Here is a 24,191-nt window from a genome sequence, read left to right on the forward strand (position 1 = left end):
TTTCTATTAAATGAGGTGGAGAATATTTTTATAAACAAATAACTCAAAATAACTAATTTCAGCATAACAAGTCTCAATATTACTTATTGGTACATAATACTAATGTTAGAATAAACTATCTTCATACGAAACGATCCATAAGTAATTATTTTATTAAGATGTTTGTAGTTTCTAAGATCAATTATTATCAAGGATATAAGATAGAATTAAAAAATAATTTGAGATAACTATTTTAAAATAACAAATTAACATGCGATGAGTCCTTCCTCCTCCCCTCCCCCCCACACACACACCCACGGCCCACGGCCCACACACCCCCAAAGAAAAAGTACCAATTACCAATATGGTAGGATATTTAATAATTGTATCGGATATACGATAAACCAATAATTTGATCAAAACTTGACGAATCAATATTTTATTAGGTTGACAGAAATTAAGCAAATAATAAAATTATCGACAATCGATAAGTTAAACGTTAAATTTTAAAAACTTGAAGCACTAGACAAGCCTTGAATTGTAGACCTATAGTTTAATTAACTATAACTGAAAGAGCAGGATGATCATATATTAACCCCAAAATTGAGATTTGAGACCAATAATTGCAATTTTGTTTATGATCAACTTATTGTTCTTTTCTGGAAAGATCTTATGATAATCCTTTTACTATAATTACACTTGAAAAGATATAACTCATTCTTTTTTCAAATAATTATGCTGAAATGTATGCTGAGTTTTGGATTCATATTCTATATATAGTTTATGATTTATGATATCTGGATTAAATCCTATTAAATTTAATTTCACACGACACTCTCTCAACATAATATTTTTCATTCCTAGAAACTCTGATGACTTATAAATATGAATGTAATAGTGAAGCAAATCCCAAGTCTTAAAGACAAAAAAATTGTACTAACCATTTCTAGATTATATACATATGTTTATATTCGAATCTGTCCATCAAGATAAAAGGGTTGGAAGTTTTAGTTAAAAATTAAATATGTATACAAAAAGATACTCCTATGATCGTCTATGACTAAATACATTATACATACATACGATATACATATATATGATACGAGCCAAAATTATTAAAGCTTCGAGAATACTTTTTGACGAACAACAACATTCATGAATTAGTTAAATTTTTATGGATATAGGAAATTTAATTTTTCTAACGGTGCTCTTCATGTAAGTAGAAGAGGATCAAATCATGCAGGTTAACTAGTGGCTTAAATTAATTATTAATTACTGTACCATATATCATATCATATTAAAGTATTTAAGATTTCACGTTACGTAGTAACCCCACTAATTGTGTTGGCAGTTGGTACAACACATAGTTGAATTTTCCATTAATCATCAAATCACTATAATATAACAATGTTGGAAAAACTTTCTAAGTTTCTGTTCTTTAAAAGCACAACAAAGCACGAAACTAACGAATGTTGCCTTTCGGGTTCACTTGAATCCATAACTTTCTACACAATATATTTAGATTAAATCTAAATTTATAATTAAATAATAAAATTTTAAATATTAAATTCATCAAATTTATATTATTAATTCGTTCCAAAAGCAAATAGATCTCTTGGATCTTGAGAAGACTTCCCCCAAAGCCGCTCATGGTTTTTGCAATGGAGACATGCAATTATCTGTGTTCTTCACTACAACATGTGGAGGCTAAGATAATAATGTGGACTTAAAAATTTGAATTTTATGAATTTGAAACTGAAATTTTATAATAATTTATTGTGTTTAAAATTAATTATTGTTTATTGTACTTGTTTATTGTTTATTGTAAATTATTCAATAATTTACAAGCCAGAATTATTGAATAATTCAAATGAATTTATAAGTTGAACTTACTTATTTTAATATATAATAGATCCTCAAAATGCTATAAGCCTAAAGGGTGAGAGAACAAGACTTGTCACGAAAAATAAATTATTAAAAAATATTAGAAACAAACGTTCGTTAATGGCCTAATACATAATATAATACTACTAGTCTATTACTATCATAAAATACTTAATAATATAATTACTTTTCATGCAATAATATACAATTGTAATTTGTACTAGAACTTAACGCCTTTCATCTAATTTTTTTAGTTAAACATTTATTATTAGTAGTTAATAGTAATTAATAAATGGTTGATTTAAAGTTGTTACTTCGACATTCCTTGCTCAATATATATTATTAAAAGGATGTGAGGGTATTAGGGTGATCTCCTATGTGATGTGTTTAGCTATATAAAAATAAAATACTACTAGGAGTAACACAATTAGATTATCCGAGTAGTGTAATAATCGATGCTCCATCAATTAACAAAATAGTACTTTGGATTATTTGAGATGGTTCGGACATGTGAAGAATAGATGCATCAATTTTAGTATATACGTGTAAGTGGTTGGCTATGAATGGTTTCAGGAGAGGTAAAGGTAGGCCAAAGAATTATTGGAAAGAGATGAATATTAGACAAAACATGATTCAATTTCAGTTTACTAAGGACATGACCTTAGATAAAAGGATTGTGAAGGTCGACATGAATATATAAGGGTGGGAGAGGTTAGTAGGTAATAGAGCATTGTCTCGCTTATCTTTTCAAACGAGCAAGTAGTCATAATATTACTCATGCAGTTCATTTTTTATATATGTTATAATTACCCGTTATTTCTTGAATTTCGATTATTGTTTCGTTTTCAACATGTTTTGATATGTTCTCTATAGTATCTCAACATGATCTCTTTATTTCTGCTATTTATTTATTTTTGAGCCAAGGGTTTATCGGAATCAAACAATGTAACTTTTCTACCTATCAAAGTAGGAGTAAAATTTATGTACACTCAATCCTTTTCAAACTCTACTTATAAAATTATACTGAATATATTATTGTTATTGTATTTACTAGACCTTATCTTTCTTATTCCTTTGTATATTTGGAGGTTGAAGATGAACGCAATTTATGATTCTTGCAATGGAAAAAAAAAAACTGGAGGAATTATCTATATAACACCTAACTAATTAATATATAATTTTTTTCTTTTGATTTTTTTTTATTATAATATATTTAGTCTCTTGAACCAGAAACTGGACCTCGAGTTTAAACCATTGAAACATTTGATTCACAATGTAATATGAAAATTTGATAAAAATAGCACAATTAATTTGTAATCAAGCAAATTAAATTTCATTATTTATAATTTTATATGAATAAAATCTTTACAATATATATAGACAAAATACGTGTTTGACGGCAGCTGCCGCTACGGCTACTGCCTACTTGATGATGGCTGGGGCCTGGGAGGGATTAATAAAATTGACGTGTCTCACTTTGACGGAAATAAATTTTTTAAAGAAAATAAAACAGTTTTTTCGATCTTATAACAAAATGACAAATGTCATTTGAATTTTGCAAACTTAAACAAGACATGAAATATAGCGATCACGATTATATACACATTCCCAGTTTCTCGGATGTCTGTTGTTGGAACGTACGACAGTAAAAACATACGGAACGTGCCGTGGAAAAGTGTGTCTTCTAATCAACAACACATAGGTACACGTTGAGATTAGCAGAAAAATGATTTTCTAGTCTTTTACATGATTTTTATTTTATGAGATCTTATATTTACGTATAAATTTTTTTAATTATTACGTATGAGATATTTAAAGTATTATTTTCTTAGACTCAAATTTTAAGTGAACAAAAGATCTTAATTTTTCGGGTAAGGTTTTGAACTCCCTCCCGTTCATGAATCTTCTTATTTTAATTCCAATGTGTTGTCCTTGTTTTTTCCCTTTTTCTTCGTTGTTTTATATGTGTCTTGTCCTCTACTTCTGTTATTCTACTTCTCAACTTTTATTTCAATAATGGTCACTAAAATTACCTTCTTCTTCTTTTTTGAAATATCTGTCTATTCTTATCCAACAGATTTGATTACATATTTTACTTTCCGTATGTTAGTGTCCACACTGCTGCCTTTTTTTAATTTAATTATTTTGTAATCGAAACTCAAATTTTTTTACCACTTTTTTAAAGTTTTTTTTTGTAACTTTGAGCTATCATTAACTTTTAAGATTGAAGACGAAGAGTGCTTACATTCTGAACAATATCTTAGGTTGGTTACCAAAATATATTATTCTTGACACATGATTATTCTTGTCCGAATAAAGTCAATTGATATTTCTTTATCGAAAAATTATATTGTATGAATAAATTTTAAAAATAATTAATATGTATTGAAATATGTATATTTGAAAGATATAAATTAATTATGTTCAATTTTTTTTTAGTGAAAATTTTGATTCACCCACCCTGTTATCATCGAAGGACATATGTTGGTACGTAGGACAGGAAGCAGGAGTGGGGCTTGTAAGGATATACCTATTTTATAGGATGTCTGTTATAAAACAGACAGAAAAACATAGGGATAAGAAAATTAAAGTGTGTTTGTTGGATTATATTATATATGCTTCTTTAATTTCAGCACATTGTGGTGCATGAATCTTCTTATTTTAGTTACTATATTTCAAATAAATTTCTCCTTTTTTTTGGCTTGTATTTCAACAATGGCCATGTTGTTTTAATTTCCATCAAAGGATCTTTTCACATAACGTAAAAGGCAAAACATTAATGACTTTTTATGTAAATTATTTGCATCAAACTTCATTTTCATGTTTATCTTTAGGGTCGCCAATCGCCATTCATGTCAAGCCTCCAACTAATTTAAGATTATTTTATTATTATTTTTAGTGAAATATATGTTCCATCCTTTATCTATTAGACGTGATATAGTACTTCACTTGCAATAAGTTAAAATTTAGTTTAGAAGTAATTAATAGTAGCTTTGTCGATGGAGTAAGCGTTCATTTTTTTGTTTGTTTTCATTTTGTTATGAGAAAGATATTATACGTTTATTCTCTTTAGACAAATGACACTACACTAATGACGAGAAAATGGTTGAATATACATGGGATACACTATCAAGCTAAGGATATCTGGACAAAAGAGATTGCTTTTAGGAAGTCTCGTAGATAATAAAGTCAGACCTTTCTATAATCATGTGTTTTGTGAAATTGATTTTTCATGTTATGTTATACTATAGTTTCTCTAAAACATATTTCACTATAATAGTCAAAGAAAAAAAACAATGACCTAGTAACAATGAGATTTGATTGTATAACGATGAAAAATAGCAACGAAAAAAAAAATCGTATTGGATAGACGGTATGAGATTGATTTCAGATAGTTAATTGTGTACTCAATTATTATTATATATTAACTTAAAATTACTTTTAAAAATCTTAAATTTTTCTTGTCTTTATCCTCTTCTAATAATATAATATCTCCCTTAAATATCTAAAACTTAAAAATATCTATCTAGACATTTTGCAAGTACAAAAAAGGACCAAAATGGTCCTGCTAGGGTGCGCCAGGGAGATTTGAATGACATTTTCTTTAATTCCTCTCGATGACACTCACATTAAACTTTAATTTGCTTTATTGTAGGTCTTGAATCTCTAGCATGTGAAGAACTTTTTTTATTAAAAGTACATTATATTGGTATGGACATATGAGAATACTGCCAGACCAATGTGATAGATATATATGATATACCACTTGTTAGTCTAATAATTTCTCATCAATGCAATTGCAATTGCAAAGCTAACTAACTTAACTAAGGTAGAGAAAACTAGTTTGAAGTCATGACTAGGCCCTCTAGATATCCTAATTGGGCTAAAGTGTGTAATATTAGGCTCAGAAGGGTGTACGTGCATTTGTTAATTTTTTTAAAAAAAATTGTATATAGATGTGTATATTCATATATTTAAAAGACCCCTTGAATATATCTATTAAATGAGTTATTTGTTCAGTGGGACGGACCCTTGAGCTCATGGGAGCGACTTGAGTTTGAGTTTGGGCTATATCATTTTTCGTTTTGAGCTGAGAATTAAAAAAATAACACAAAATTTATAGAGAACAAGTTTTGAACAGACAACCTAACGTATGCAATGTGATGTCTGAAATACCAGTCCAGGCGTGCAAGTTTCATTCGATTTATAAAATTTTCAGAGAGATATTGATACTGCATGACATTGCTTCAAGCCTTCGACCAATTTGCATTTGCCTTTAATGGTGCTCCCTTTATCTTCAAATTTTAGTTCCACCTCTTCGTACACTATCCCCTCGACCTCGAGAGTTCGGTGCATGAATCTTCTTATTTAGTTATACTAAATTCTCTTGGAGCTTTCCCTTTTTCTTCTGTGTTTTTTATGTATGTTATGTCCACATCGTGCTGATTTTTGGCTTGTATTTCAATAATGGCCACGTTATTTCCATCAAATCAAAGGTTCTCCCACATAACGTAAAAGGCAAAACATTGAAGGGTTTTTTGGTAAATTAATTGCATTAAACTTCATTTTCATGTTCCCCCAATCGCCATGCATGCCAAAAACTCAAAGGTTTTTCTTTTAGTGAAAAAATATGTTCCAAATTTACTTGTCGAATTTTAACTTGACGTATTTATTAAAAAATAATTATTAGTATGGTGAATTTAATATTTTATCTCTATTAATTTATGGAATTCATGACATATTTACTTACTACATCTTTTAAAGACATTAATAAATTGAGGATATAATGAGTGGGGGGTTGTGGGGGGGGGGGTGATATTATACTTTCTTAATTTGTCAAAAATAAAACGTAAACGTACAAATCAAATTAAGAAATATTTGACAAGTAAAAAAGAACGGGGAGTATATGAAACTTGATAGTTCACTTTCAGTATACTCTGTATCCCAAGTCACATTCTTTGAGAAAAATAAATAAGCAAAAAAATAACGCAAGGTTGATTTTAAACATAATAAATTCCTCTATATAAAGGGTGGATTTAGTAGAAAGGGGACTTATTAATGGACTCTAAGGTTTGTAAAGCTAAGAAAGAATTATCAGTGACGTTTTACTTAGGAAATTGTTTAAGTTAATCAAAATGTGAACAAAATCAATGAAACAGAACAAATTAATAATCTAACGTACAAAAAAAAAATTATATAGAAAGTTCAATTGTTATAGAATTAAATTGTTTTACTTGCTTAAATAACAACTAAAGCTTTTTAGACGAAATTAAGAATTAATTCAGATTTCTAAAGAGTAAGAATAACTAAGTGTAAATTTCATATATGACATATATTATACTATTATTTTCAAGCTATAGCAGTAGATTTAGACTTTCAAGCTATAACATTAAAAATTTCAGGTTGTAACAAATTTACAAAAAAAAAGAAATATTTTTATTAATTGGAAAAAACTTTTAAAAAAAAAGAAAAGATAAACGAAAATTTAAAAAAAAACGGAATTAGAAAAAATAAAGAAAAAAACTGAAAAAATGGAAAATAGATGTATTAATTAAATTTGAATTGATTGATGATAATTTTTACTTAGCATAAATTTAGGAGATTCAAACTAATTAGGAATATTTGTTTTCCTTAATTCACTCTAATCTGTTAAAATTAATCAAAAAGTCTTATTTTATCCATTTTCAAAAAAACAAAATAAAAGCAGATGTAATTGATGTTGGTGCAACATTTAATGATCTCTGTTTTAAATTATAAAATTCGTTTATTCCAGTATTTATACAGATTGTATACAACTTCATACATCTTTAAAAATACTTAATCCACGCTTGTTAAGACAGTATAATTTACAATTAGGTTGTAAATTGTCCAGGATGAAAAAAATGTAAAACAAAAATGTAATTGAGGTTGTTACAAAATACAATTATCACTATTTTACATTGGCATAATCGTTTATACAAGGTATTTATACATGTTGGATACCAACTTCATTTATTTTTTATTTTTTTATTTTTTTATTTTTTGTGTTAGAATATGTATTTGGATGCCAAAGGTGTACATTTTGGATACCAATTATAAGTCAGAGTTAGTTCATGAACTCTAAATTAGTAGTATGATTTCTTTCTAGTTAATAAGACATTGTAAAATCATAAACTCTAAATGTTGAATCCAATTTGTATGCATTTTGTATATAACTGTTATCCCGATAATTATTATAGTCAATGTGTAATTTATCTTTAGAATGGTGTATCCATTTAGAATGCAGTCTGTATATAACTAGTATCCTGCGATTACAATAGTCAATCTGTAATTCATATGTAATTGGTATCTTTTTGAAATAAAGCAGTGGACATTATATATATCAAATACTTAAAGCTGTAACAAACACAAAAATATCGTCCAAAAGTAAAAAAAAAAAACTTGTAATTCTAAAAAGTCTAAGGTGCAATCAACTATCTCAAATTTGATCTCTGTGGTCTTGGTGTGGATAATTGCTGGTATTCGGAGCATGTTCTTTTGCTATGTGGGGTCCATCAAATTTGCTAGCAATAGTGCCAGTTACTTCACTCTCACTGGTCACGCCATCATCATTTTTTGTTTTTTCCATAATGCCATATGATTGTGGCATACCTTTGACGATGGTACTTTGCATCGATATCAACATAACGCATATCAAAAACTCCATTACTGATGTATTCAGCAAATAGACACGTGTACAAACCACAATCACTGAAAAAAATTTGAAAGAAAAATCATTTTATACCATTTTCATACCAATGTTAAAAATTTAAATACATTAATGAAGAAATTGAATAAAAAGAAACCTTCCTATTAGAAAAATTCTCAATTGCATATCAATATTAGTCATAATTCATACAAAACAGAGTAATTTAACAATTCATACCATTTGCATACCAATTTAACAACTCATACAATTGGGTTACTGATATCAAACCAATTTCATACCAATGTCAAAACACAATGCATACCATTTGCATACCAATATTATATCACATTTCATATAATATCCCAAAATCATATATTAAAGTGAGATTCATATAAATATTATTCACATTTCGTACAAGTTTCACCCAAACAAAAGTTTCGAAACAACAATAAGCATAATGTGATATTTTTAGCAAAAAAAATCACTAATTTGAATAATGTGAAAATAAATTAAATATAATACTTACCCTAACAACTTTTTTTTCCTTTTTTGGATATTCGAATTTCTGATTCCTTCTTTTTTGTTGTTCTTCTTGTTGATGGTTTTGAAGATTGAGCAATTTCTACATTTGTTGCTTTTTTTCTTTTTTATTTCACTAACAAAATCAGAATTCGAATCAAAAGGGGTTTCTACAATTTTCCCCTTCCTCTTCTTTCCCTTTTGATTTGCCGGACTCACCATTTTCTTTGCTTCGTTTTTTTTCTCCTTTTGATCCTTCGACTGAGAGGAACCACACTTTGCAGGAATTTCAACATTCTTCGTGTGTAGATCTCATCCCACCATAAATCATATAAATGTGGGAATTCTACTGATTTTCTTTTTGAATGAAGAAGACGAACATTGAAGATGGTGAGAGAGAAAAAGTTAGTTATCTGTAAAAGAGAAACGTGGGGGTGGGGGTGTGGGATTTAAGTGTGGGTAAAAGAGGAAGGTGGGGGTTGCTGTGTGAAATCTGGAAAAAAATCCCTAAAATGGTGGAAGAGATAATGACAATTGATTCTCTAATATTAATGTTATCCCTAAAATGGTGGAAGAGATAATGACAATTGATTCTCTAATATTAATGTTATCCCTAAAATGGTGGAAGAGATAATGGCAATTGATTCTCTAATATTAATGTTATCCCTAAAATGGTAGAAGAGATAATGGCAATTGATTCTCTAATATTAATGTTATTTCTCTTACTTATTAATTATAATGTAATTATAAAAATAATAACTAATTAATTAAATTAATTAAATTATAAATTAAAACTAATCTGTTAATATTTGTAATTAAACTGTTATAAGTAGTAATATAAAAAAAGTACATCTAAAGGCTGTAATATTAAGCCTTAAATAGATATATGAGGTGATTTTTCCAATAACTAATTCTAGAAATATTGAAATACGTTCTCTGCTCATTACACTTGAGCGCACCAGAACTAGTTGCAAGTCATTAGGCCCATGGGTAATCCGAATTGGGCTAAAATGTAGGCCCAGGTATTAAAATAAGCCCAAATATAGGAAATCTGTCTAACCCGTTAAAATTTTTTGGGAGAACTACATAAATTGGTCATAAAATTAAAAGAGCAACTTTCACATATAGAAAACATAAAAATCATATTTGTATGTTATAGTTATAGTTTGCATAATTGCGCTCCATAACAAATTTTATGTTTGCTATGGAACTTTTGATTTGTATAATTCGCTAGATACATCCAATTTTATACAAATTGTTCAATTTTGTATAATTTCATTTATATATTGTAATTTGTATAATAAGATTTGTATTTGTATAATTATAAGTGTATAGGATGAAAATATATGTATTTGTATTTGTATTTGTATATACACTTTTCTCCCGCTTTATACAAACACAAACGCATTTTATACCGAAATGTATAAAATGGCTAATTGTATACCGAATCAAATGGAAAAAAAATGGGATGTTTGTTGCGAATTACAAATAAAATAAAATATGGCTATAGCATTTAATTTGAATTAATAGTTTGTTATTTCACACAATTTTCCCAATTTAAACTAATTATGTGTTCATACCTCAATCCAAAGTAATTTAAGAAATACTCATTCTATCAAACAAAAATACAGCTCATACCCCTTATTCATAATTAAGACTGATAATTTTCGCTTAACTGATATTGTAATCAATATTATATATTGTATTGATATCATTAAGGTTGATAATTTCGCTTAACTGATACTAAATCAGTGTGTGTGTGTGTATATATATATATATATATATACTGTATTGGTGTCATTAAGGTTTCTTGTTCAGAAATTACTCATTAGTCAATGATACTATAAGAGTGTATGTATATTGTTGTGTTATCATTAAGGTTTCTTATTCAGAAATTACTCATTAGTCAACGATATTATAAGGATATATATCTCTAATTTCTATTTTGAATCCCAACTCAATTTCTATTTTGAATCCCAACTCAATTTCTATTTTAATGTCTCCAATTTCAACCCAACACGCTCATTTAACACCCAAACCCAATGGACCAATTCTCAAAGCAGCCACCATTACCCTCCCATCATTGACACTATCTTAAATCATAAATATCATCAATCACCACCTCATAGCCATTATTGCTAATTATCATCATCATCAGTCACCACCTCATGATCAAATATTACTAACAATCACCAACATTAGCTAATGAAAAGTTTCATCAAACAAAGCAATTACTAACATATATTACACCATTTGACAACTGTGATGAGGAAAATATTGCTTTAGATTAAATAACGCATAGTCCTACTAAACATTTCTAAGGGAAGATCTGGCACACAAAGAAATGTAAGCATAGTGTACGAATCACTAATGAAGAAATAATTAAAAATAATAAATATAAGAAAAAACATTTAAAAATTAACAAAAAATATAACAAAACGAAACAAGATTTATGAGAGTAAAACCATTCATTTATATACATTAACCTTAGCCATTCTAATTAACATTATAACAAATTAAGGAACACCACTAAATTAAAAATTAAAACAAAAGCATTTTTTTTTCTAAAAAGGATAATAAACCACTTTCCAGACTGAACATAGATTGCCTGCATCATAATATTTTTTGAATATTCAAACCATTCAAGAACAATAATACTCCTTCCGTACCAATCTATATGACACTTTTCGAATTTCGAAATTCAAACAAGTTTATCTTTGACTGTAAATTTTTCATAGATATTTTAAATACTGCATTATCAATTATTGTGACTTATAATACTTTTACGAAGTTTATAAATATATAAATTTCAATTTCAAAAAATTTGAATATACTACCGCTAATTCTCGATCAAACTTAAATTGTCTGATGCTTGAAACTTTAAACTACAAAGGAAGGAATTGATGAAGAAGATGAAGTTAACAATTACAAAATTACTATGGTTTATGATTTCGTTATTTTAGAAAAACTTGTTAGAGTTAATATGCAAAGATTCTGAAAATCCGTTTGGATTGTTAATTATTCATCAATTAATACTTTAATTAAGGAAATAAGTTACACCCCTTTAATTCAAAGTAATAAATCGTGTATCTCAACTTGTAAAATCGATGGATACATGTATCTCGCGAGTGATGATACATAAGATACATGTATCTCAAGGCCAAAATAGTCGAAACTTTAAGATATAAAGGAAGGAATTGATGAAGAAGATGAAGTTTACAATTGCAAAATTATTATGATTTATTATTTAATTATTTTAGGAAAATTTGTTAAAGTTGATACGCAAGGATCCTGTAAATGGGTTGTTAATTATTTATCAATTAATCCTTTAATTAAGGAAATAAGTTACACCCCTTTAATTCAAAGTAACAAATCGTGTATCTCGACTTTTGAAATCGATGGATGCATGTATCTCCCGAGTAATGATACTCCTCTAATTATGGAAATCAGTTACAACTAATTAATTTAAACAAATAAAATATGTATCTCGATTTTAAAATTCGGTGGATACATATATCTCACATATTCAGACTCATGTATCCTAAGCACAAAATATGGTAGATGAAGTAATATTTGAAACTATCGGGAATCTTAGTAATTAAGACCTAAACTAGTGAGATTTATGTAGTTTGCCCTTAAAATTATTGAGATCAAACGGGTCAAATTAGGTGGGTCAAGACCCAACCTGTTGTTTAGCTCATTAGAGCCCAAAGTAAAGCTGAATGAGTCAAATCCCAACTCAATTTCTGTTTCAATCAATTTTAATACAATTTCAATTCAACTCATTCATTTGACACCCAAACCCAATAGACCAATTCTTAAAGCAGCCACCATTACCCTCCCATCATTGACACTATTTTAAATCATAAATATCATTAATCACCACCTCATAACCACTATTGCTAACTATCATCAGCCATCACCTCATAATCAAATATTTCTAACAATCACAAACATTATTAGCAGTCACCACCACATAATCAAATATTGCCAACAATCACCAACATTAGCTAATGAAAAGTTTCATCAAACAAAGCAATTACTAACATATATTACACCATTTGACAACTGTAATGAGGAAAAAATTATTTTTGATTAAATAACGCAAAGTCCTACTAAACATTTGTAAGGAAAGATGTGGAATACAAGAAATGTAAGCATAGTGTACGAATCACTAATGAAGAAATAATTTTAAAATAATAAATATAAGAAAAAATCAAAAAAAATCAAAAAAAATCTAACAAAAGGAAACGAGATTTATGAGAGTAAAACCATTCATTAATTTAAATTAACTTTAGCCATTCTAATCAACATCATAACAAATTAAGGAACACCACTAAATTAAAAATCAAAACAAAAGCATTTTTTTCTAAAAAGGATAATAAACCACTTTCCAGTTTGAACATTTATTGCCTGTATCACAATATTTTTTGAATATTCAAACTCTTTAAGAAGAATAATACTCTCAATTTATGTAGCACTTTTCAAATTTTGAGATTCAAACAAGTTTATTTTTTACGATAATTTTCTCATATATATTTTAAATATTTTGCATTATCAATTATTGCGATTTATAATACTTTTACGTAGTTTATAAATATATAAATTTAATTTCAACAAAATTGAAAATTTCACGCGTTGGTTAGCGGTCAAACTTAAATTGTTTGACTCTCGAAAAACGAAAAGTATCACATAAATTAGAACGAAGGGAGTACAAAATTAAATTAAAGAAGAATAGTCTTGTTAGAACTTCTTAGGATCTATACAATCGTTTTGAGAAAGAAATGCATGTTTCTGTCATGTTCTTAATATCAAAATTTTCAATCTGTTTTTACTATAGCTTACAATATTATCACGTGACAATTACAAATTATAATGAGACAGCTTGGGTATTAGACATAAAGAACTTGAAAGAATACACATATTTTCTTCTCAAACTCATGGTGTGGATCCTAAAAAATAAGAACAAGATACAATAGTTGTTCTCTAATTTGTACTACTCTTGAAGAACTTAAAAATTCAACAAATATTCACGTAGGAATAATAATAATTCAAAGTTGAAATAGGAATAATAATTTAAGGTTGGAATAGAAATCTTTAGTTGCTTAGAATTTGGTATTTAATTAATCTTTAGTTAAAATTTACTTGTCCTAGTTGATTTTATAATCCTTATTGAATTTGGTTTCTTATTATTACTATTATAAATAGGAAGATTGCTGAAGCAGAAAAGAAAAAATAACAAGAAAGAACAATAGAGACAACTTGAATATTTTGAGCAGGAAACGAACTTGAATGTTTTTGTATACACACTTATTTTAACCATATTTTAGATTGTTAATCCAGCTGATTTTCTAGAAAAAAAATTGTTTAATTTATTGTTGTTGAAATCATGGTTACTTGTAAACCACAGAGAACGCCGGCAGAGATCGAAGATATAATTCTTCGGAAAATCTTACTTGTATCTCTAGTTGATTCATTGGTAAGCGATACACGCATTGTGTATCTAGAGATGACGGCGGCGGAGTTTTTGAGTGAGGGTAAAGAGTTAAAGTTGTCTAGGGATTTGATGGAGAGGGTTTTAATCGACCGACTTTCCGGTAATTTTGTATCGGCGGAACCACCATTTCAGTATTTGGTCACTTGTTACCGTCGGGCACATGAAGAGGGGAAGAAGATTGCGTCGATGAAGGATAAGAATGTTAGGTCTGAGATGGAATTGGTGGTTAAGCAAGTAAAGAGACTTGTTGTATCATACTGTAGGATACATTTAGGGAATCCTGATATGTTTCCCAATTGGGATATGGCACCAGCAAATGTATCTCTGTTGCTTCCTTTGTTGTTTTCCGAGTTTTCAACTTCTGTGGATGAATATGGTGGGAGCAGTGGTAGTGGTGGAGTTTCAAGTCCGCCTGGGTTTTTGGATGAGTTATTTAAGGATGGGAATTGTGATAATATGGAACCAATACTGAAGCAGTTGTATGAGGATTTGAGAGGGACTGTGCTAAATGTTTCAGTATTGGGTAATTTTCAGCAGCCTCTTAGAGCTTTATTGTTTTTGGTTAAGTATCCAGTAGGTGCAAAGTGTTTGGTGAATCATCCTTGGTGGATTCCGGATAGTCAGTATATGAATGGAAGAGTTATTGAGATGACAAGCATTTTGGGTCCTTTCTTTCATGTCAGTGCTTTGCCTGACCATACAATCTTCCAGAGTCAACCGGATGTTGGCCAGCAGTGTTTCTCTGAATCGGCCACAGGTCGTCCTGCTGATCTCTTGTCTTCTTACACAACAATCTCAACTGTTATGAATAACTTGTATGATGGCTTGACAGAAGTTCTGATGACTCTTCTGAAAAATTCAACCACTCGTGAAAATGTCCTTGGATATCTTGCAACAGTTATAAACAAAAATTCGTCAAGGGCAAAGTTGCAGGTTGATCCATTATCTTGTGCTAGTTCAGGCATGTTTGTAAATCTCAGTGTCGTTATGCTTTGGCTTTGTGAACCTTTCTTAGATGTCAATTTGACAAAACGGGACAAGATTGATCCCCAATATGTGTTTTCTAGCACCCGTCTGCAACTGAGGGAGTTGACTGCTCTGCATGCATCATCAGAAGAAGTCTCTGAATGGATAAATCAAAATAATCCTGGGAAAGTTGATGTCTCTAAAGATGGCAGTGTTGGAAAAAATCGGTTGTTGGCATCTCAGGAAGCTACAAGCTCTGGGAATGACTCTGGTGGACCTTCAATTATCCACTATAACAATCCAATATCAAGTAGTGAGAAAGCTAAATACCCCTTCATATGTGAATGCTTCTTCATGACTGCACGGGTGCTCAACCTCGGCCTCCTAAAAGCATTTTCAGACTTTAAGCATCTTGTTCAGGACATTTCAAGATGTAAAGATGATTTGTCTACCATGAAAACCATGCTAGAACAAACACCCTCGCCACAGTTGCAGCAGGAAATATCTCACTTGGAAAAAGATCTTGAGTCGTATTCACAGGAAGAATTATGCTATGAAGCCCAAATACTGAGGGATGGAGGACTTCTCCAGCGTGCATTATCCTTCTACAGGTTGATGGTTGTTTGGCTGGTCGGGCTTGTTGGTGGTTTTAAGATGCCTTTACCTTTACCTTTCCCTTGCCCTATGGAGTTTGCATCTATACCTGAGCACTTCGTTGAAGATACCATGGAGCTGCTAATTTTTGCTTCTCGGATTCCTGAAGCTTTGGATGGTATCTTGCTGGACGACTTCATGAGTTTCATTATCTTGTTCATGGCAAGTCCAGAATATATCAGAAACCCTTACCTTAGAGCAAAGATGGTTGAAGTTCTAAACTGTTGGATGCCCCGCGATTACAGCTCTACTGCAATGTCTACTTTGTTTGAGGGGCATCAACTCTCTCTGCAGTACCTTGTGAAAAATCTTTTGAAGCTTTATGTTGACATTGAATTTACAGGTTCCCACACGCAGTTCTATGATAAATTTAATATCCGCCACAACATTGCTGAATTACTTGAATATCTTTGGCAAGTTCCAAGTCACCAGAATGCATGGAAACAGATCCCCAAGGAGGAGGAGAAGGGTGTTTATTTGAATTTCTTAAACTTCTTGATTAATGATAGCATCTATCTTCTCGATGAAAGTCTCGGTAAAATTCTTGAACTAAAAGAGCTGGAAGCTGAAATGTCTAACACAGAGGAATGGGAGCGAAAACCAGCTCAAGAAAGGCAGGAGAGAACCAGTCTGTTCCATTCACAGGAGAATATAATTCAAACTGATATGAAATTGGCAAATGAAGATGTGAGCCTGTTAGCATTTACTTCAGAACAAATCACTGTCCCTTTTCTTCTTCCTGAGATGGTGGAAAGAGTTGCTAGCATGTTGAATTACTTCTTACTACAGCTGGTAGGTCCACAAAGAAAATCTCTTAGCTTGAAAGACCCTGAAAAGTATGAATTTCGTCCGAAAGAGTTGCTCAAACAGATTGTGAAAATATATGTCCATTTGGCGAGAGGAGATAAGGAGAACATCTTTCCAGCTGCAATTATAAGAGATGGTCGATCATACAGTGATCAGATATTTAGTGCTGCAGTTGAAATCCTTGGAAAAATTGGTGAAGATATGAGTATCATACAAGAGTTCATCGACCTTGCTGCAAAGGCCAAGACTGCAGCTTCAGAAGCACTGGATGCTGAGGCTGCTCTTGGAGACATTCCTGATGAATTCCTTGACCCGATCCAATATACTTTAATGAAGGATCCTGTCATTCTTCCCTTTTCGAGGAAAACAATGGACCGGCCTGTTATTCAGCGGCACCTTCTTAGTCAGAGTACAGACCCATTTAGCCGGTCTCATCTAACTGCGGACATGTTGATTCCCAACACTGAGTTGAAGGCGAAAATCGAAGAGTTCATCCGGTCCCATGAACCGCAGAAGACTTTGGAGGATTAGAATTTGTAACACACAAATACAACCATACAAACAACTGATACTTGAAATTTGATTGAGTAGGGATTTTCTCTTTTTTCTACATTTACCCCTGATCATTGTATTATATTGAGTTTTCTTTCCTTTATGGGATAGTTCTTCTTTTCACTTGTAGTAGTTGATTACTTCTTACAGAAATAGATAAATACTCCAAAAACAATTTAAAGTTCTTTACTTTTCATTTTATTTTTATGGTGGGAAGTGGGAGGGTATAAGAACTCGGGGAATTGAATTCTCATCAACAAAATAAAAGCTCAAATAATTAATTAACTGAGCTATTAAAATTCTCCAAATATGTGAAGTCTATAGTCCAATCCATAATATTTTTTTCATTACCAAGGTCATTATAATCCTTTAAGTTCCAAGAATAAAGAGAAACTGATGTTCTTAACATGTTCACATTATGGACTTCTCAGATACAAATATGTATAGGTGAACTGAATTTGGTCGGCCAAAAGTTATTTGATGCTGAAGAAACAAGAGCTTGTCATACAAAAATAATTAGCACTTCTGCTGTAAGTCGAGTGGTAAACAAGATTTAGTTCAACTTCTAAAACAGAATTAAGTTAAAACTTAAGAAGAAAACAATATCTATATAATAATATGAAACACTTAAACTGTTCTACAACAAAATAATCCTTGAATAACTTGCTCAGAACCACAAAATAAACATTAAAGTTTTTCCTAGGTATGGCTATTAGCAAAAATAAGAGAAGCAGACTAATTTAATTGAGAATTAATGGGCTGAGTAAAACATTGGAGAATTTTATTTGAGATGCAGGCACAATTAGCCATTGGTTAAAAGGGAGTTCTATTCATATTATGTGTAGCTTTGCTACTTTGTTGCTACAATTCTCAGTTGTTATGATGCAGTGAGTATTATATATATTAGTATTGTTTTGAGAAATTAGAGTTGTTACGTACTTGGTATGTTGACATAATCATTTACTTTGAACATCACAGATACACAATCATGCTCTGAAAATAAATTCCAGATAGAAACACCAAATTTCACAAGAAAATAACGAAACAAATCAGATCCAACACAGAATTTCAGTAGAAAAAAGCTTTAATTCATTAGCAGTAATCTTTTAAAGGCCAATTACAAATCGAAATCAAACATCCTTTACATTGACCCAAAATACAAAAAAAAAAAAAAAAAATTCAAACCCTAGTTGCTAGTGAACTTAGTAACAGCCTTAGTTCCCTCAGAAACAGCATGCTTAGCCAATTCACCAGGCAAAACAAGTCTTACAGCAGTCTGAATTTCCCTAGATGTAATTGTAGGCTTCTTATTAATCCTAGCCAATCTAGATGCTTCCTGAGCAAGCTTTTCAAATATATCATTAATGAAACTGTTCATTATTCCCATAGACTTGCTGGAAATACCGATATCAGGATGCACCTGCTTGAGCACCTTGAAGATGTAGATCTTGTAGGTTTCAACGCTCTTCTTTGTCTTCTTCTTCTTCTTGTCGACGGCGGCATCCTTCGGGAGCTTCTTTCCGGCTTTCGGCTTCTTCTCTGCCGGAACTTCCTCAGCCTTCTTCTCCTCTACTGGTTTCTTCTCAGCTGGCTTTTTCCCTCCTGTCTTTGGTGCCATTGTTGAGATGTTTAACAGAAGGAAGAAAAGGAATTTTGATGAAGAGAATGCGTGAGTGATGAGGTAATGAATTGGGGGAAGTGAGTATTATATAGGGTTTTGATTCTGTTGTTTGATTGGTTATTATCGGTTTACGCGGATCGTGATTGTGGACCGTTGATGAAAGGGAGAATGGACGTTCCGTATTCTCTGTTTTAATTGTTTACAAAGTGAAAAGATAAAAGAAAAAAGTACTCCCTCATTCACCTTTGTTTTACAAAATATATATATATTCCCCTTTAGTTGTCCTCTTTAGGATATTAAGATAAAATAATTGTTTTATTTTATATTTAGTATAAATTATTTTAAAATTAAATAACACATAAATAGATAAATAATTAAAAGTTAAAAAGAAATATATTAGTTAAACTACATTTTTTATTAAAATGAAATCATTATTAATTGTATAAAATTTTATTGTGACAGTTAAATGCAAACAAAGTATATATTATTTTCCAAGTTCGTTAACTCTATACACTAATGAATATGGCTACGGTATTACAACCCACGCTAAATAGATTAGGCATACAGGTATTTCAGCCCATTGTAGTTGAGGGCGCGCTATTTATATACATTCATTAGTTTGCAAGGGATTCAAGATCAATTTTGATAGGGAGTAAATGATTGTTCATGTACCTATTTCCTTGGAGGCTTAAGTAGAGGCTCATTTACTTATCTTTTCTCATGTGAATCTTTCGTCTACTATCTCATTTCTGCATGACCACATCAACACAAGATATACTTATTGGACTATATGTATTAACAAGCGGAAACCATCGAAGTATTAACTTAGGCAATCCTCTTTAAAAATAAATCATTCCTAAGAAATAAGAGATAATTAATATAAATCTCCAAAAATATGTAGTTTTTTAGTAATTTTTTCATTACGTAAAACTCTATTTAGTTAAATAAGCATAAAATTAAAATAACATTATTAATATCTTGTAGACTGTTACCTGAACGAGTAAAAATAAAGTGAAAAATTACAACCGGAAGATCTTTTTTCTCCACAGAATTAAACTGTGCATGGACTAGAAAACAAGAGATATTCTTTAGCTTCATTAAAAAAATGATTTTAAAACGTTTTTATTTCACTTCAATACTAAATATCAATCAAATATGCTCATAAAAAAATTATATATATATATATGCCCATTATTTTTCCATTTAGACTTGCATTTTACCATTTAAATTTCGTTTCTTATAGCACATATATGTTGATATCATTTCAAAACGTTTTTATTGATTAGAATGAGAACAAGTGCAGCTGATAGCCAAAAGTTCAAAAACGTTGATCGTATATTAATACTACAAACATCATTTTTTAGTAATCATTAAGTTCTCCAATCTCCATTAGGAGAGTATATTCTATGATAGAAGTTACTTTTCGTAAAGCTTGAGGCAGATTCACTCCATGAAATTAAAAATGCAAAGCTTGTTATGTACAAGATAGGTACAGACTAAGGGAGGTGAATACTCAATCACAAGGAGCTACATTGATCAAAAAAGGTACCACAGCAGATCAATTATTGCTGAATGCATTCTGAGTGCTTCTTGCAATAATCGAAAGGTGAGAGGTAGTGCTCCGTCTCAAGGTTTATTTAAAGTCACTAGTCGATTCAATTATACGAGTGAAAGGCGAAAGTATGTGCAATCAGGTTTAACATGTCAAAGATCACCGAGTCGTCAAATAGGGGAATAGGTTGTTTTATGCATCCAACAACTGAAAGGGGTTGCGAAGAAGAGTTGTGTAATAGCTGATTCATAGGTCAATATATCGTTGGATTTGAAATCGAACTCTCGCGGATAGGAATTAGACTTTCAATGGTCCACTCTTCTCTCCTAGTGATCAAAGCTAACCCCAGAAATCAGGTATTCCTTCTTAAGAGGATGCTAACACTTCCGATCTTGCTAGCCGGGGGCTCAAACTTTCAAGATTCAATCTTTCCCCTTCCAGTCCCAGGAATCCTTCTTGTAGTAGAAGGTTTACTATGTCCCCAACTTCTCTTTATTAAGACATAGGTTGTCTACTGTAATTAGATTAAGATTGTAAAAACAAAAGCTTGTAATATAGCTAGACCAAATTCATATTCATATTCATACTTAAACAAGAAGTCTTATAGTTTACAACTCTTCTTTATATGGCAATTCAACCTATTCCTACGCACCCCCCTCCCCCACAATCAGTAGGACATGCTTGCCTATACAGCTGCAATAGGTGCAGGGTATAATGCTGAAAATTAAAAGGAAGAAATGAAAGCAGTTTCAGAAACAAGCAGTAGCAACGACTTAGGGAACAATGATCTACCATACTTGGAGAGCCCAAAACTGGAAAATTTTAAAAAGAGTACATGTACAGACAACTAAGATACACACACATATAAAGCAGGAGAATTTAGATAGAAACCGCATAAATAGAGATTGTAGATGTAGTGGTTTTCTCCAATGGCTGAAAGTGTTATTAGATTTGTGTTTTGGTAGAGACTTGAGATTCCGCTGTGCTCAAGAGCTCTTTAGGAGTATGGTTCTGTTCACGAAATGGTAATGTTTACATAATACCTTAACATAATGAGATGCCCTTTCAAGAAATTCGTGAAGAGGATAATCACCTACATTCAAGATTAAACAAATCCTCCGGTTCATCAACCAATAAACCATAGATGTTGCCTGATATATTCGGAAACACTTTAGAGTGTAATTTAAATTGAGAACAAAAAAGATACAGCTAACAGGAAGGAACAACAAAAGCACTCGGAAAACACCAACAAGTTTCTCCAAGAAAATTAATACTGATGAGAATAGAAGTTCAATTCAGACAATAGATATTTAAGCCTGAGTTAATTGCCACATTCTACTTGGTTTACAAAAATTCCAGAAGAAAAACCACAGAACACAATAGATTTTTCGAGATACGGAAAATTCGAACATAACCAATACGGAATTTCATTTGGGAAAAGCTTTGATTCATTAGATTGTATCATACTAAGGCCAATTACTAAACAAACATCAAAAACAACAATCCTTTACATTGACCCAAACGATCCCCAAATTAAAACCCTAATTGCTAGTAAACTTGGTGACAGCCTTAGTTCCTTCAGAAACAGCATGCTTTGCCAATTCACCAGGTAGCACAAGTCTGACAGCAGTCTGAATTTCCCTAGAAGTAATAGTTGGCTTCTTGTTGATCCTAGCCAATCTAGATGATTCCTGAGCAAGCTTCTCAAAAATGTCATTGATGAAGCTGTTCATGATACCCATAGACTTGCTGGAAATACCGATATCGGGATGCACCTGCTTCAAAACCTTGAAGATGTAGATCTTGTAGGTTTCAACGCTCTTCTTTGACCTCTTCTTCTTCTTGTCGGCGCCGGCATCCTTTGGGAGCTTCTTTCCGGCCTTAGGTTTCTTCTCAGCAGGAACTTCCTCAGCCTTCTTCTCCTCAACTGGTTTCTTCTCCGCTGGCTTCTTTACTGCCTTTGGTGCCATTGTTCAGAATTGAAGGATTATTTGAAATTTCTTTTGCTTTGGTTAAGAGATTGTGTGAGTGATATGTTAGGTTAAAGAAGAGTAGGATTTATATAGGTTTTGGGATCTGTATTTGATTGGTCAATTACAGGTTACGAGGATCGTGATTCTAAGCCGTAGATTAAATAGAGATCGGACGTTCAGTATTAGCTGTTGCGTGTTGTTAGGATCCACGTGGTTATCTGTGATTCGCTAGTTATGGTTTTCGCGGATCGTTCAATTTCTGCGATCTGTGTGAAAAAAATTTAGTGGGAAGTTTCAATTTTCGTTTTTTAGTGGGCGGGAAAAGGAATTTGCTGCTTATTTGAATTGCTTTGGTGAAAAAAATTGTATATTTGATTTCGATGATTTCTGAAATAAAGAAAAAAAACTAGTAGCAAATACATTACTAAACTTCCAATTTATAGCTGCAATATTTATTTTTTATAGTTGTATAAAAAAAAATTAAAATTACATTTAAAAAAAAGTCTATGAAACATGTGTCTGTGTCACGTCTCATATTTAAATGATTTTGTACCAACATTTAATTAATGTCTTACTTGTATAGGTAAACCATGATTAATTGATTATAGAGTAGATTTCTCAAAAGGTTAGTTGAATATGTGACATTAGCTAGTAAATCACTTAACTTATTTTGTGTTTGAAAATCATTCGATTTATGAACTTTTGAAATAAAAAAATGATATCTCTAGTCATCAAATATCTTACTCGATGAAGTTTCTAAATGAATTATTATTTTTCCATGTTATGTACATATTTTTATCATTTTTTTCCTTGATTAGATTTTTATCACTTCCACCTTTCTTTTGATTTTCCTCTCATTAATTACATTTTATGAAATTATACATGTTATATTCTTTTGTGTATTATTAGCTATGACATAATAGTAGTGTTGGAATGCATAACTTGGCAAGAGGATTATTCTAAACCATTTCACTTATCATATATGTGTCACATTTTATCCTTGTTCCCTCAATACGGTAAATATAGGTATTATTTGTTATAAAACAATATGCATTAGTGTCAAATAAAAATAATAATTAACATTTGAATAAGTATAAATTCATTTCAACTCGGCTTTATAAACTTTCAGTAATAATTGCATAAATCGTATGATTTGGTACCATTTCAGTTGAATTGAATTATCAAAACCACGTTTGAATCTTTAACAGGGCTAAACATATGTTTGTACATTTCAACAAGAATAATATATTTTTACCGACACAATATCCAAGATCAACTAGGTAATTAATCTAGCGGTGAGTAGCATATGTCCCACTTGATGACTTGATCATATCATCTTATCGTAGTGTTACGTGAATCATCTCATTCATGCTAATAGCTCAATACCAACATCTTCTTATGACAAAAATTTGTCGCCTTTGAAAGAGTCAAAATCTATAATGACACATATAGTTTCACGAATATAATGATAATTTTTTGAATCTAATCTCGATAAACACAACTAATTATTTCAAATAATA

At 30.8% G+C, this 24,191-nt stretch overlaps 2 protein-coding genes across 3 annotated transcripts in view; one reads left to right on the forward strand and one right to left on the reverse strand.

The window, feature by feature from the left end:
* The window catches only part of LOC125807518 (histone H2B.1), a 44,946-nt gene extending 22,266 nt beyond the window's left edge, over positions 1-22,680 (reverse strand). Inside the window, exons 1-2 of one of the 2 annotated variants that reach the window (XM_049487243.1) lie at positions 22,248-22,680; positions 18,592-19,127 (exon numbers count right to left, since the gene is read on the reverse strand). In XM_049487243.1, coding sequence (XP_049343200.1) covers positions 18,712-19,127; positions 22,248-22,668 — 837 coding nt within the window. In that variant the 5' untranslated portion in view covers positions 22,669-22,680 and the 3' untranslated portion in view covers positions 18,592-18,711. Of the gene's footprint in view, positions 1-18,591; positions 19,128-22,238 lie in introns of those variants that run through there. The other variant, XM_049487242.1, reaches the window with a different exon arrangement.
* LOC125807489 (probable ubiquitin conjugation factor E4) lies at positions 14,439-17,504 on the forward strand. Its single transcript, XM_049487212.1, has one exon. It carries the CDS (start codon positions 14,439-14,441, stop codon positions 17,502-17,504), a length of 3,066 nt encoding a protein of 1,021 aa, XP_049343169.1.
* Positions 22,681-24,191: the final 1,511 nt, after the last annotated feature.

This window comes from Solanum verrucosum, unplaced genomic scaffold (assembly GCF_900185275.1).
Source record: "Solanum verrucosum unplaced genomic scaffold, falcon-dt-bn FXZP01000183.1, whole genome shotgun sequence".
Lineage (NCBI taxonomy): Eukaryota > Viridiplantae > Streptophyta > Magnoliopsida > Solanales > Solanaceae > Solanum > Solanum verrucosum.

What these genes read in the sequence shown, in the direction of transcription:
- LOC125807489 (XM_049487212.1), top strand. Translation starts at nt 14,439, where the DNA reads ATGGTTACTTGTAAACCACAGAGAACGCCGGCAGAGATCGAAGATATA.